Source organism: Cynocephalus volans, chromosome 4 (assembly GCF_027409185.1).
Source record: "Cynocephalus volans isolate mCynVol1 chromosome 4, mCynVol1.pri, whole genome shotgun sequence".
Classification (NCBI taxonomy): domain Eukaryota; kingdom Metazoa; phylum Chordata; class Mammalia; order Dermoptera; family Cynocephalidae; genus Cynocephalus; species Cynocephalus volans.
Window position 1 is genome coordinate 83,441,022 of NC_084463.1, and position 14,619 is coordinate 83,455,640.

Genomic DNA, 14,619 nt, shown 5'->3' on the forward strand with positions numbered 1-14,619 from the left:
TGGCTCACTCGGGAGAGTGCGGCACTGGTAGCGCCGAGGCCGTGGGTTCGGATCCTATGTAAGGATGGCTGGTGCGCTCACTGGCTGAGCATGGTGCGAACCGCACTGTGCCAAGGGTTGCGATCCCCTTAACAGTCAAAAAATAAATAAAATAAAAACGTTTATTTTCCAAACCCCGTGTTTTCCTTTTTTTGGTATTAGTGGAAATGTTATAAAGAAAAATTTGCAGCACTAGTTATTAGTACTATTCTACTACCCTTAGCAAATAAACTGTATGTAATTAATGATTAAAAGGTTTAGCTCTGTTATAAATAATGACAATAAAGAAAATCTAGCAACCAGGCTTTCAGGACATTAAAATATCTTGACAAGAAATTATTGGCAGTAAAAATTGGGCCCAAATAGTATACATGAGTGTCTAGTACTCAGAGATTTATTTAAAATTTTAAGAGATTCCATGGTTCAGGAACCTGGGATCATTTAGAGACATGAAATCTTGTTTATTGCTTGGGGGGAGAGATTGATACTTAATTTGATTCGTGGTAATGATTAATATACCTTTTTTTAAAAATGCTGACTTCTTGATACTGTTTTCCTCTAAACAGTATCTTAATCTGTTATGTGTGGTAGAACCATTACTTAAAGCAAGTGCATTGTTCTAACCTCAGACAGATACAAAGCACTGATTTATTATTTTTTTGATACAGTATATTTAGTGTGATTACACTAGTGATCATTTTATTTTGTTTCTTTTTCCTAAGAACCTCTGAATTTGTTGCCCTCCCAAAAAACTGAATGATATTTATCTTAGATTCATACATAAATGGACATAGTTATAGTTAGGTAAAATATGTTTATCATTTGTTAAAAAAAGTTAAAAATGCTCACTAACTTAAGTTCTTTAGAAAAATGCTTTGTCTTAGCATTCAGTTTATTATATAGCAAAGCATTCAAAGCTAGGTGTATTATATACTTTGTAACTAAATTCATCATGGGAAACCTAAAATGATACTTTTGCTAGTATAAAGCATATTTATTAGTATAGAGGGAATACAGTCCTAATAAGTTGAACTTCTTTTTAAACCTCTTATTTTGAGATAATTCTAGATTTACAGAAGAGTTACAAAAAAAAGTACAAGAGTTCCTTATATTCTATATTAATCGTCCCCTCATGTTAAAATCTTATATTAACATAAAACATTTACACATCTAAGAAATTAACCTTCATTACAATACCATTAACTAGAACAATAGAACATTTAATTTTGGCCATCTATTTTTAGTATAACTCTTGAAGCGTAGTTCTTGAGACCTTTTTTTACTGTTTTAATAATTTAAGCCAGTAATTTATAAACAATTAAAAATATGAACTGAAATCAACAAATGCTTACAGGTTGATAATGTAACTTTTTGGTGTAACTATATATACTGGCAAAGGACTGTAGTGTTTTTATGTTTTATGCCAGCGCTTTTAATTAAGTGCAATTTGTTTGATTTTCTTCAGAAAATGTTTCAAACATCAAAGAGTGAAGAGAACCTTAAGGAGTTCTTGCAAGTATTTTAAGGGGACGTTGTTACTCCTGCACCCCTTGCTTTTTCTAAAAACCAGTCATTCCCCAGTCTGAAAATGTGTCATGCATACACCCACAATAAGTAAACTTTTAAAAACTCATTAATAAGCTCTCATTTCCATTTTAGGGCATTTGGGTATGTACTCTGTAACTTTATTTTTGTTAACAGCCAGGTATTTTATCTATTTGAACAGTAACAAGCTATTTTGTTTGTTTGTTTCATTTTGACCTGGCAATTGTAATTGTATTACTTTGTATTCTTTTGTCAGTATCATAATTCCTTGGCCTCAGTTCTGAAATGCAGTCTTAAGTCCAGCTTGTTTTCAGGTTTTATTAAGTTTTTCTCTTTTTCATGTGTTTTCATTGTTTGGTAGGTGGGAAATTGGTTTCCCCCGTTCCATCCTCACCCCCACTCTCACCCCCGATGACCTCACTAATGCCCAGATGTCTTACAACTTAAATTCATCTGATAACATTGCATAGCTTGCCATTTCTAGTTTATCGTAGATGCCTGTGGCTTTATACCTGTGGCATTATCCCTAAGATACCATTCTTGCAAAGTTTTTCTTCTGCGTAGTTATTGTTTGATTTTAAGTTTTTATAGAGTTCTAAGCTGTAAAGAATTTTTTCAAGAAGTTTTTGTAAAGACCATGTTTTCGTTAATGCTTAATAATGACTTCGTATTTTTGCAGTATTGGTAGGCCACCTTTAATGTCCATTGAAATGAAATAAAACTTTGAGCCGTAAACATTTTTATGTTGCTTAAAGATTGCATGTCAGGGCCGAGCCCGTGGCGCACTCGGGAGAGTGTGGCGCTGGGAGCTCAGCAACGCTCCCGCCGCGGGTTCGGATCCTATATAGGACTTGCCGGTGCGCTCACTGGCTGAGTGCCAGTCACGAAAAGGACAAAAAAAAAAAGAAAAGAAAAAAGATTGCATATCAAAATAATTTAATTTGCCATTCCTTTTTGACTAAGCAAATATGCTGTTCAAATGGTTGGATTGTTAAATCATTCTTTTTTAAGACTTTCATAATTAAAGTAAGATCAGTGATTAAATCTAGAAAAGGGAAACTTCCCTGAACTTGAGGTACTTTCCCTTCCATAAAAGAGATTGACAAAGGTACTTTCCCTTCCATAAAAGAGATTAGACAGATGAGTTAATGTTGGAAAACAACATGATTCTTACCTTCATGATGCTCATTTCAGTTGAGAGTTTCATATTCATTCACATTTTATATATTTATGTGATTAATTTGTTAGTGTCTGTATCCTCCTGTAGACTGCATGTAACCTTATCTGTTTATATTTTGGCCAACCATTGCATCCCCATTTTCTACTGTAGTACTTGGCATATTAGTTGGTTCTTGTAATGTCAAACATGTAGCACTTATGAGCTAGTCACTGTTCTAAGGGCTTTAATGAATATTAATCCTTATGACAACCCTACATAGTAGGTTTTATTATTATATTACAGATGGGGAAATTGACTTATGGCACTGGTTTAGTAACTTAGCCATAGTTAAAACTAGTGAGTTGTAAAGACTTTAACCTCATGTGGCCTGATTTTGGGTTCTCTGCTCTTAACAACTATTCTCTGCACTTTTCTCAATTTATGAATGGACTCCATAAAACATTGGCACATAGCATGGGAAACTAATAACTGTGTGTTTTGGTAACTAGGAACAAATTTTGGTTAAGATGTGTTTTGTGGGAAAATAAATTTTTAAAATAAATAGCCTGTTTGCCTGGAAGGTTTTGGTTGTAATAGCTGATTAAAAACTCATCCCTTGTGATTTGACAACTCTTAGGGTCTCTAGTTTCTCCACACAGCCTCCAAAGAAGTTTCAGAACCCTCAACACAAACACATATGTTTCAGTTGCCATTTTGATAATGATTTGTGCTTATATGTAGCTTGTAGATAGGAATTCATATCTGTGTGTGAGATACAGTGCGTAATAAAACAGCATCAAACTTATCTTTGTTTTCCTATTAATATAAGGCCTGGTTAAATCAGTTACATCATTTGGAGCATCTGGAGCAAATTACCTGCATTGGAAAGACAGTAGATAAGCTGGTAAAAATAGAGACCAGATGGCAAAGGGTTATTTGAATTTTGTCTTTCCTCTTCTAAGCCAAGCCAGTGGTTATCAGAATACTACTTCTAGACCAGCAGTATCAGCATCACTGGGAATTTGTTAGGAATGCAAATTCTTGGTCTGTAACTCCAGACCTACTAAATCAGAAAGAAATTCTGGGAGAGGGCCCCACAAATCTGCAGGATAATTTCCTGGTTGTTCTGATGTACAGTAAAATTAGCATGGCAGTCTGATTAGCTTTGCAGTTTTTCCTCTTATCAGCGGAGTTTCTTTTAACAACTTTTTGTTTTAGTACAGTTTGGATTTATGGAAAATCTGTGGATATAGTACAGAGAGTTCCCATAGATACCACGTCGAGTTTCGCCTGTTATTAACATCTTAGTATGGACATTTGATAGAATTAATGAACCAGTATTGATACATTATTATTAGCTAAAGGCCACACTTTATTCAGATTTCTATAATTTTTACCTGATGTCTTTTTTATGTTGGAGGGTCCCATGTAGCCACATTATATTTAGTCATTTCTCCTTGGGCTTCTCCTGATGTTGACAGTTCTTAAACTTTCCTCAAAACCCTGACAGTTTTGAGGAGTTCTGGTCAGGTATTTTGTAGAATGTGTCTTAATTGGGATTTGTCTGGTGTTTTTCTTATGATTAAACTTATGTGTTTGGGGAAGAAAAAGCCACAGAGATAAAGTGCCATTCTCCCATCATGTAATACTGTTCAGGTAACTTACCGTTTTGATCAGCTAGCTAAGGTAGTGTTTGTCAGGTTTTTTTCACTGTAAAATTACTCATTTACCCCCTTCCCATTCTTCTGTGGAAGGAAGTCAGTATGTGCAGCCCATATTTATGAAGGAGTGAAGAGTTAATGTTTCATCTTCTAGAGAGCTGAGTATCTAAAGAAGTTATTTGGAATTTTCCTGAGTGGATTTGACTCTACTACAGTTATTTGTTTAATCATATGTTTATATTAGTATGAACTCATGGATATTTTATACTTTGGATTGGAATCCGATACTACTTCATGTTGCTCAAGTTGTTCCAGGTTACTTCAGCCTTTCAGTTGGCTTCTGGGTTACTTTGTCATACCCCTGTCATTGTGGGATTTTTTTGGCATATGTTTGATTTTTCTTTGAAAGTTTTTTTATTTAGTACCTATTTTCTTGCATTTCAAGATACTCCAAGTTCATTTTGTATATTTCCTGCCTGAATCCTAGAATCAGCCATTGGTATTAGAAACCAATATCTGCATGCTGGGTATGTTTATTGCTACTGGGGTGTTTTGCCAATAGGCACTTTCAGTTGATATCAAGGACGTATATGTGTGTATTTATATATACCTATAAATATTTTTATATGTAATCATCTGTGTCTATGTTAAGCTAAACATGAGCTCATACTTATATCTCCAACTCTAGTCCATTACCACATAGATCTTTCTAGCCTCCTCTCCTTGCTTGTCTGTAACCTCCCACTCCTACAATGATAAACCTGGTTCCCACCATCTGCTATCCATTTGCCTAATTCTTCAATTCCAGTATACATGTATAGCAGTATCAGAATTGTTAACCCAGTCCCCCATAGGAAACTTTATCAACTAGAGCAAATGCTTTTATACATACATATATATATTTTTATCTTTAGTCTTAAAAACTCATTTGTAGATGCCTACTCAAAGTTAGTTGAGCAACTTTCCTTCCCCACTTCCCATCTCTTTTCATATATTTGTAGTAAGTCTTGGGTTTTAGAAAGATCAGTTTGATAGAAAGGAACAATTGGAATTGATGTAAAGATGAGTTAGGATGAGGGCAGTTAGAAGAAGCAGAGGAAGAGGAGATAAGAAATCTAACATCTTGAAAGGAATTAGGGACTAGAGAGTGAAAATTTAGGATAACTTGTAGGTTGGTGTAGTAGTCCACTTTTGTTGCTTATGATAAAATACCTGGAACTGATTAAAGAGAACAAAATTTATTGCTTGCACATTTAGAGGCTGGAAAGTCCAAAGTCCAGGGAACAAATCAGGTGAAGGTCATCTTTGGTGGTTGCTTTACGGCAATGCAGGAGTCTCACATGGCAGAAAATTGTGGAGCAGAGAGAGAGAGCTCCTCATGCACTCTCCTTTTAAAGCCCTCAGAACTATGCCCATGACCACCATTAAACTATCAACTTAATCATCTCTTCAAGGCCCACCTTTCAATTACCATTATAAGATTTTTCCACACTCAACCGTTACAGTAGGGATTAAGTTTGGGGGGGACATAAGATCCAAGGCTGTTGAAGAATAGAGGGGGAGTCTAAACAAGTCAGGGAATATAGATTTTTGGAGTCTCTATTCAAAAATAGTTTTGGAGGAAGTGATTTTTCTCAAGGGATTGTTGAGTCTAAGGAATCTTTACAAATCCACATGAAGTAGTCCAGGCTATTGGTCAGGTCTGAAGCGCACAGTGAGGGAGGCTTTGTCTGATGACATCGGATTTTAGAAATCTTAAGCAGTAACTTAAAATACATCATTTAGCTAACTTTGAAGATGCAAAATTGATAGCATTCTGAACTTCTTTGAGGGCATAATTGCTTTCATTCAAAATATGGTGATAATCCTTGCTTTTGAGTATGATGCAGTAGAAGTATACAGGCATGGAAATAAGTAAATCCAGTACAGGATTATTAAGGCTCACACACTGAATATTCAAAGTGTGCCACCCAATCCTTTCTGTAATGGGTCCCTCTCATGAAAGAAAAGTTCTTTTACCAGAATAGGGAAGGAAAGCCAGATGGACAAAATCAACCTAGCTCCACCACGTACTTTTCATTTTGTCAGTATCAATGATAAAACAATTTAGTTAGGTATATATTCTTAAGGTACAGGAAAATGTAAAAGTTGCTTTGCTAAGAAAATCGACAAAAATGATGTTTTTTGCTGATGAGAGTTAATGGGATCATAATTATAATTTTATTTAAAACCTTAGAAGGCTCCTTACTAATGAAAGCTGAATTCCAATAGCAGGTTGATCCCATACTGCCTACTCTCATATTAGATACCAACTTGAACTGGTTTTGATGCCTTTAAAGATTACTTCAAGTCTCCCTCCCTCCAGTAAAGCTACTTAAATTTATCTGCAGGAAAGGCTGAGTAGGGGGCCAAGGAGGGGAACATATTTCAGAGCAGAAAGCCAGTGACAGAATAATGAAAATCAGAATCTGAAGATATTTCATATATGGAATTCTAGTCCCATTTTTCAGGCAGATAATTTAAAACATTCAGGAAAAGTAAGTGTGTAATCCCAGGACTTTATAATTCTCTTGATTAGATCACAGGACACATTAAAAATTATATTTGTGATTTAAATTTAGGAACTTAAGAAGAATTAGTTACAAGAACTAACTCAAAGCTGTAGAGATGGTGGCTCATTTTTTTTGCACAATTAGAATGTGTCACACACTTTCTAAGTGCTTTGTGATAGCTTTTTATTTACTCTTCAGAAGATCCTCATGATTATATACTATCATCCATGTTTTACATTTGGAGACAAAGAGGCAAAGAGCTGCATAACTTGCCTTAGGTCACATAAATAGCAAATGGTTATATTTGATTTTAAATTTAGGGACTTTACTCCAGAGTTCTCTTAACCATGACACTGAAAACACAAAACCCCAAATCAGAACTGCCATTTGATTATAAGTATTTACACCTTTCTTAGTATCAAGTGACTGAATTATGAAAAGGTAATGCGTTTTTAATTTTTGCAGTAGTCACTTGAGGCATTGATTTTCTTAATAAGAACCTCTAAAGAGGTAATGGGTAGCTGACAAGAATTAGAAATGGATTCTGCAGCTGAAGTCATAGGACTGAGTGAAAATAAAAGGTCCATGGCAATGAATTTGTCCAGTGCCCAAAGTTTGTTCTAAAGGCTTGTGCATATAAATAACCTTGGTTTCACTATCTTCTGTACTCTGAACATTTTTCTGAATCTCTGTGGTCTTAGATGTGTATGGTTAGAAGGCTACGTACATAGGCAAACAGCATAAGTCACTGTAAAGGCGGGGGGGGGGAAGCAATGCATTAAAATTAAGTATTGTATTAGGTAAACAAATTCACTCTTATTTCAGTCATGTAAAACTAGCTAAGTTCTGAATTGTAGAAAGTTAGGGAAGATCCCCCATCACATCACAAGGGAAAGACATTTTCTTAAACTTAAAAAAAAAAAAAGTTTCTGAACTTTAAGAGTGTTTTAATGAGTTAAGAACCATGTGTAAAATAATGATGTAAATTATAGGAATTTTCTCCCAATGGGATCTCCAACATACATAGGTGATCTGTTTTTGCTTTGTGAGAAAATTTTGTGAAGTTAGTTGAAGTTTACATTTTTTAACAGATTTTTTTTTTCTCCCAAAGGAATTGCTCTGAGTTCATAAGGTGAAATTTACAGATGTTATTTTTTAATAAAATATAAAAGTATGTAAGCATCTTCAATACCATAGTCATCCCTTTGCTTATTTCATTTCATTCAAAAAACACTCTTTGCTCACTTCCTATATTGTGGGGACAACTGACCAAACACATAGCCTTTGCTTCCAAGGAAGGTTCCAGAAAACAAGAGGTCATTAAATAAAATTATGCTAGATATAAGCATATAAAGAGTTCTTGTGTAGTATATTTGGTAGAGTTTATGAATGGATTTCTTTAAAGATAGATACCAGAGTCGGGGGCGGGGGGAGGGTTGGAGTTAGCTAGACAAATAGAAGAGATGGGAAGGGGTCCATGGAGAAGGACTAGGATTTGAAAAATCCTGGAGCTGAGACATGGCACTGGCCTGTTCAGAAAACTTGCTAAGTCCCCAAGCTTTCTAACCTGCCCTAGCCTCTAAGCAAACAATATCAGCATTGGGATTGGGTCTCCTCTAGATTCCAGTATATCATGGTAGTTCAAACAGCCATCAAAAGCTCTTCTGATTTTCCCCCAGTAAAGTGCTTTAGTCCATGTCAAGCTTTATCTTTAGTCCATGCCCAGAACTGGCAAATATCCCCAGGAAAGAAAAATTGGTAGTTAGAGCTATCTTGGAAGAACTCAGGGGCTTTTCAGAAGTACATCTTGTCTTCAGTGCTTCCACAGCTCTTTGATATCTTTAAGATATTTTATATTTGATCCATTTTTTTTTCCTAGTTGTTGCAACTGGAGCGATTGTCTGCCAAGTACTACTGCATCATCCCTGGAAGAAGTCGTCCCTGTGGAAGGGTTTTTAAATAGCACATAACACGATCATATTTAGGAAGAGCATTCTGGCTAAAGTTGATACAATTATGATTTTAAAAAAAGGAAGTGAGGCACTCTGAAAGGAAGATTTTGCGTCATTCAAGTGAAAGATATTGCTCGTCTGAATTTAGAGTAATCACATTGGGGACTGGAAGAAGTGGATGAATATAAGAGTTATTGAAACAATAGAGGATAAAAAGAGCAAATGACTCCACAAAGTTAAAAAGTAGTGACAAGAAAAAGGTTAAAACCTATTACAGTATTGTAATTATTTCTAAGGTTACTATTTTATCCTAAATACATTTCTATACTTGAATGTTCCAGGGTAAATTGATGGTTTTTGAAATTCTGAACTAAATATGAAAAATATTAAATTGTCTATGCATGCATATGTAAATTAGTGTTACTTATATCCTCAGAGAAGAAAATCAGTAAGTTACAAAGATAAGGATTACTATTTGTGAACTGTAGTGTATTCCAGAATATTGCATACTTTTTTCTGTTCAAAATAAAAAGTTCTTATAACTGGATTATCATACCCTTTATAAATGGAGTATATCCTGATGTAAAAAATTTCAAGCAATTCACAAAAATAGAGTACAATAGGTAACCTAAAAGTTCGCCATCCCAATGTAAGAACTGTTGAGATTTTGTTTACTATCTGTGTATTGTTTTATCACCTTTTTAATTTTAACCAATAAGACATGGACAAGTTACCATATAAGTGCAAAATGTATATATCAGTTTTATGATTGTTTTTATATTATTATACTATGTCAATTAGTTCCCCATTGATAGTTTGTTACTTAATTTTTCACTATAAGAATGTTCAAAATTCATACACGTATTACATTTCACATGCTTTTTACTTACTAGTTTCCTTTTATACTACACAAATTATATTAAATATGTTTAGATCTTTTAGTGACTTAAATAAATCATTGCATTAAAAAATTGCATTACAATAGAAATTTATGTCTTATTTAAATTTGATTTTAAAAATCGGTCATAAAACAGGCTCCTGCCACTATGAAAAACGAAACATTTCCCAAGTATCCTTAAGAGAAATATCTCTCACTCAGGAGTTGGACAAAGAATGAGAGAAATGGGAATAATGATTAACAGCTTAATTCAACTAATCTCAAATGCTTGGGGAAAAAGTTAAAAAAAAAAAAAAAAAAACAGTTTGTGTGTTGAACAAGTGATAGCACATACCCAATATTCAACATCCTGGATTGATTACAGTGCCTGCCACATAATCACTTGTTCTGTCGCTAATGATCAGGTGTTCATTAAAGATAAAAATAAACAAAATAACTTACCAATTAAAATAAACAATAAGTTGCAAAGAAGTTACTATTTTACCCCAAACTCACATTTCAAGTCATGTATGCTATTTTGGCTCTCTTCAGGAAAGCTATCAGCAGGAAGAACACTCTACAAGATATATTTAAACCTTTGTACTTTGTCTTTAGTAATAGTGGCGTTGAAGGGAGCTGATGCCCAGAGATATGCAGTGATGTAAAGCAGCTGGATAGTACTGAAATATGACTCACAGGTCTTAACCCCATCTTTTCTACAACAGTGCTTCAAGGCAAAAGTTAAAGCAAAGGTAGTTCTTTGTGTACCTCAAAATAAAATGTTGTACTAAGGTAGTGTAGTGTGGTGGTGAAGTTAATTCTTTAGATTTGAGAAAACCAAGTATTTTACAAAAATATTACTTATATGCTTTATAAATAACATACTTTATTGCATTTTTAAGAATACCCTATTACCTATGTAAACAGAATGGAACCTATTTAAAACTTACCTTGTAACTCAGGGTAATTGCTATGCATACCATTTATTTTATTGTGGGGAATCAGTGAGATTCCTTCTAGTAATATTGAGATGTATAGGAAATGTTTGTCCCTAAACTAAATGCCCCCATTATTTTATTAAATTTAACCATATTGTTGGCCAGGGAGAAAGGGTAACGGGTAGTTTCTCTTCAGTCAAACTTTGAGTTGTTGCTTCTTATTTTACTTACTGTGCCTCTCTAAAAAAGCTCTTCTAATTTTTGATTCTCAACTTTTTTTGGTGAAGTAGTTGAACAATAAAGCTTAGTGAAACTTTCACCATAGTTTATGTGTAATTCTGAGTCACTAGGCTCTGCATAAAAATTTGCAGATGCTGATATGCCTTTTTTTTTCCCTCCCCTAAGTAACAGACTTTATTTTTTAACAGTATTAGGATTACAGAGGTAAGCAGAAAGTACAGGCAGTGGTCATGCCCTCCCCCCACACACATACACAGTTTCTCCTATTATTAATGTTACATTAGTGTGGTACATTTGTTACAATTAGGAGCCAATATTGATGTATTAACTCAAGTTTACATTAGGGTTCCCTCTTTGTGTTCTACTGATATACTTTCTTTATAGGAGTTGAGTATGAAGATTTTTTGCAGCTATTTTCATCACCTATCAGAGTGATATGTTTATTCAGAAGAGTTAGGGTTATCAAAAGTATGGATATGAATGACTTTTGTTCCAGACTGTTTGCACTCCGTGGTGATTTCAGATGAGAAGGTATGCTATTCTTATTTCCTTGCCAGACTTGTTATTTCTAGTTTTATTTTTTGTAATCAAATTTTATTTTGATTATTTTGATTATAATTGCAGAATAATTTTTATACAATAAAATGTACACATTTTAAGTTTGTAGTTTGAGGAGCTTGAAAAATGTACACACCTGTGTAACAACCACCCAGATCAAGATACAGAAAACTCCCATTTATCCAAGAAAGTTTCCTCATGCTTCTTTGCAGCCATCTTCCCCCACCTATCACTTACCCAGGCAATCACTGATCTAATTTCTACGAACATAGATTCATTTTGCCACTTCTTCATATAAATCGAATCATGTACTATGTACTCTTTTGTAACTAGATTCTTTTCCCTCAACAATATCTGCTAATAATATTGAATGTATTGACAGTTCTTTCATTTTTATTGTTGAGTAGCATTCCATTGGATATACCACAATTTATCCATTCATCTGTTGATAGACATTTGGGTTGTTTCCACTTCAAGTTTCTGTGAACATGCATGCAGGAGTCTTTTGTGATCTTTTTGGGTGTGTGTGTGTGCTTTCCTTGATTAAATGAATATCTAGAGGTAGAATTGGGAGGTCATAAAGTACGTATATATTTAACGTTGTAAAAAATGGCCAAAATAGTTGTACCATTTTACATTCCCACCAGCAATGTCTGAGAAGTCAAGTCCTTTGCCATAATTTATTTTAGGGAATTTTCTGCTACTTTCTTATTCTGCCACATGACAGGAGTTTTTTGTTTTATTTTGTTAGATTAACAGTATGGCAGTGTAGTTATTAATTTTTAAAGAGTCAGAAAACTCTTTGCAGATTAACATGGTGGAAGTCTAAAATGAAAACATGACATGAAAAGGAGGATTTTAGCACACTCTGGATTTATGACATCACAATGAAAGATAAATTTTAACCTCAGACTTCCCACAACACCTTTAACGGCTAGCCACTTGGCTGACACCTTCCTATAACACTTCTTTCAGAGTCCCTGCTGCTGCTTGAATTGTAAAAGCTGCAATAGAGATATGTTTCTTTACTTCTGTCCAGGCCAAATGAGGGTCTGCTTTATTTTCAATATCAAACATAGCATCATAGATCCCAGGAAATGATTCTCCAGCATATTTGTTGTGGCTACTTGGAGCAAAGATGATGTGCCTAAAAAACAAACAAACACAACACACAAAGAAGGTAAGTTGAACTAAAGAGTATACCCATATTACACTTTATATATTTTTTGTTTATTCATTTCCTTTTGTTAGAACACATTATTATATGTTCCCTCCTGATGTTCACTTTTGTTACTCCATTGGGGAGACATATATAATTGATTTGAGACACTTATGCAAAGGTATAATTTTAAGCAAAGAAAGGGGCTGGACAATATACAGTTGTTAAGATATATCTCCAAAAATCATATACCATGTTGTCTACCCATAGAGTTGAAAGAAAGTAGGTTCTTCCAGGTAAGTTGTGAACAACTGTTAACTAACTGTCTGGGTATCTACAAACAGGGAAATAACACGTGTGCTTAATGGATATTTTCAATGAGAGAGGAGATTGAGAGAGAATTCGTATTGCCATTTTTAGACATACAACAAGACTGACAGTTTTCCTAATACTTTTTAGACATTAAAAAGCAATAATTTAAAGAAACATGTATGCCCAAAATACCATAAATGGCAAGGATAGTGAAGCCCATTCCACAAGGTAAAATGGTTATATATGGGCTGCCCACAAAGAAACAATTACTGATCTAGAAAGAAAGTTCTACAATTGCTTTCCTACGTTATCACATAAGCAGCTTAAGAGATCAAGCTACTTCTTTTCCCAATAAGTACGTGGAATTTTGCCTTACAGAAAGGGATGTATTTTATTAAACACTCATCAGGAATTAGGTCAAACAGTCAAATCACAGAGATTATTCAAGATGTAAATCTACTGTGTGAGACAATATAGAGTTCACTATGAGTATAAGCCAATATTAATGATCAAAGTGAAATTTATAATGCTAATTATTTAGATTTCCCAAGGTACATCAGGATTTATCACTCTTGGCTTTTAAAACTTAACATGGCCTCAAATGGGTCTTTATTAAAATCAGTATATATCCTAAACTATTTACAAGCATTGATATTCTGACCTGTATACAAATCAGATTAAGTCAGTTAAGTTATAGGTGGTATTCCTTAGTATATTTACCCTCTTCTGGAGGATTGTAAAGGGAGAGTAAAGTAAAAAAAATTAATATAAAAATCAAATGAACCTTGTTTGAATCATTGATCTGGCATCTAATACCTCTGTGGCCTTTGGAAAATCACTTAACTTATTTAAACTTGTCCTACATTTATTAAAAAAAAAATTGAAATAACATAGACTCTGCCTAGAGTAGTGACTAAATAGGTTGCGGGGTGAAATGGCCTGTATTTATAAATCAGAATGCTATCATATTTACCTTGTGACCTTGAACTCGTTATTTAAGCTCCCTGTACCTATTTCCTGATTTTAAAAATGGGGGTGATAATAGTACTGTCCTCAGGATTATTGTGAGAATCAAATGATGGACAGAAAGCATTCAGTGTAGCTTGACATCCAGTAAGTTTTCAATAAATATTAAACTATTCTGAGGCTAAATCTGTTCCATAATTCTTTCAGGTAAGAAGCAGGCAGCTGGCTAAAAGAGATGATCAGCCAATGGCCAATGCTTGAGCAATTCAAATACCCTTTCATGAATGGTGAGCCGGAATAAACTATTCTAGCTCCACAATTTAAATTCTGGTCCAGTTCTCAAGGTTTCAAGTGTATCATGATATAATTCACCACCCTCCACAGTGAACATTTGTGAATTTACAAGATGTATCAAGAACTGCTAGAGCAGACTACAGTCTACACTTCTCCGTCCTTTTTTCCCCCTCAACCTTTCCCTTGGTATGTACAAATTATTCGCTGATGAGGTATAATGCTTTTAGATTTTCAGAGTAAAATGCTTTGCAGCTTTTAAGAACTTTTGCATATTTTATTTCATTTGAAGTTTAAAAGAAAAGTAAGCTCTGCTTAATACTCTTTCGACTACATTACAAAGTGTGTTGGTTTTCTATAGCTACAGTGA

General features: G+C 34.3%; 1 protein-coding gene across 1 annotated transcript in view; it reads right to left on the reverse strand.

Annotated features, from left to right (window-relative positions):
- Positions 1 to 12,478: 12,478 nt before the first annotated feature.
- Positions 12,479 to 14,619, reverse strand: part of NAALAD2 (N-acetylated alpha-linked acidic dipeptidase 2) — a 51,038-nt gene continuing 48,897 nt past the window's right edge. Inside the window, exon 21 of the mRNA XM_063094846.1 lies at positions 12,479 to 12,668. Within this exon, the coding sequence (XP_062950916.1) occupies positions 12,479 to 12,668 (190 nt within the window). The remainder of the gene's footprint in view (positions 12,669 to 14,619) is intronic.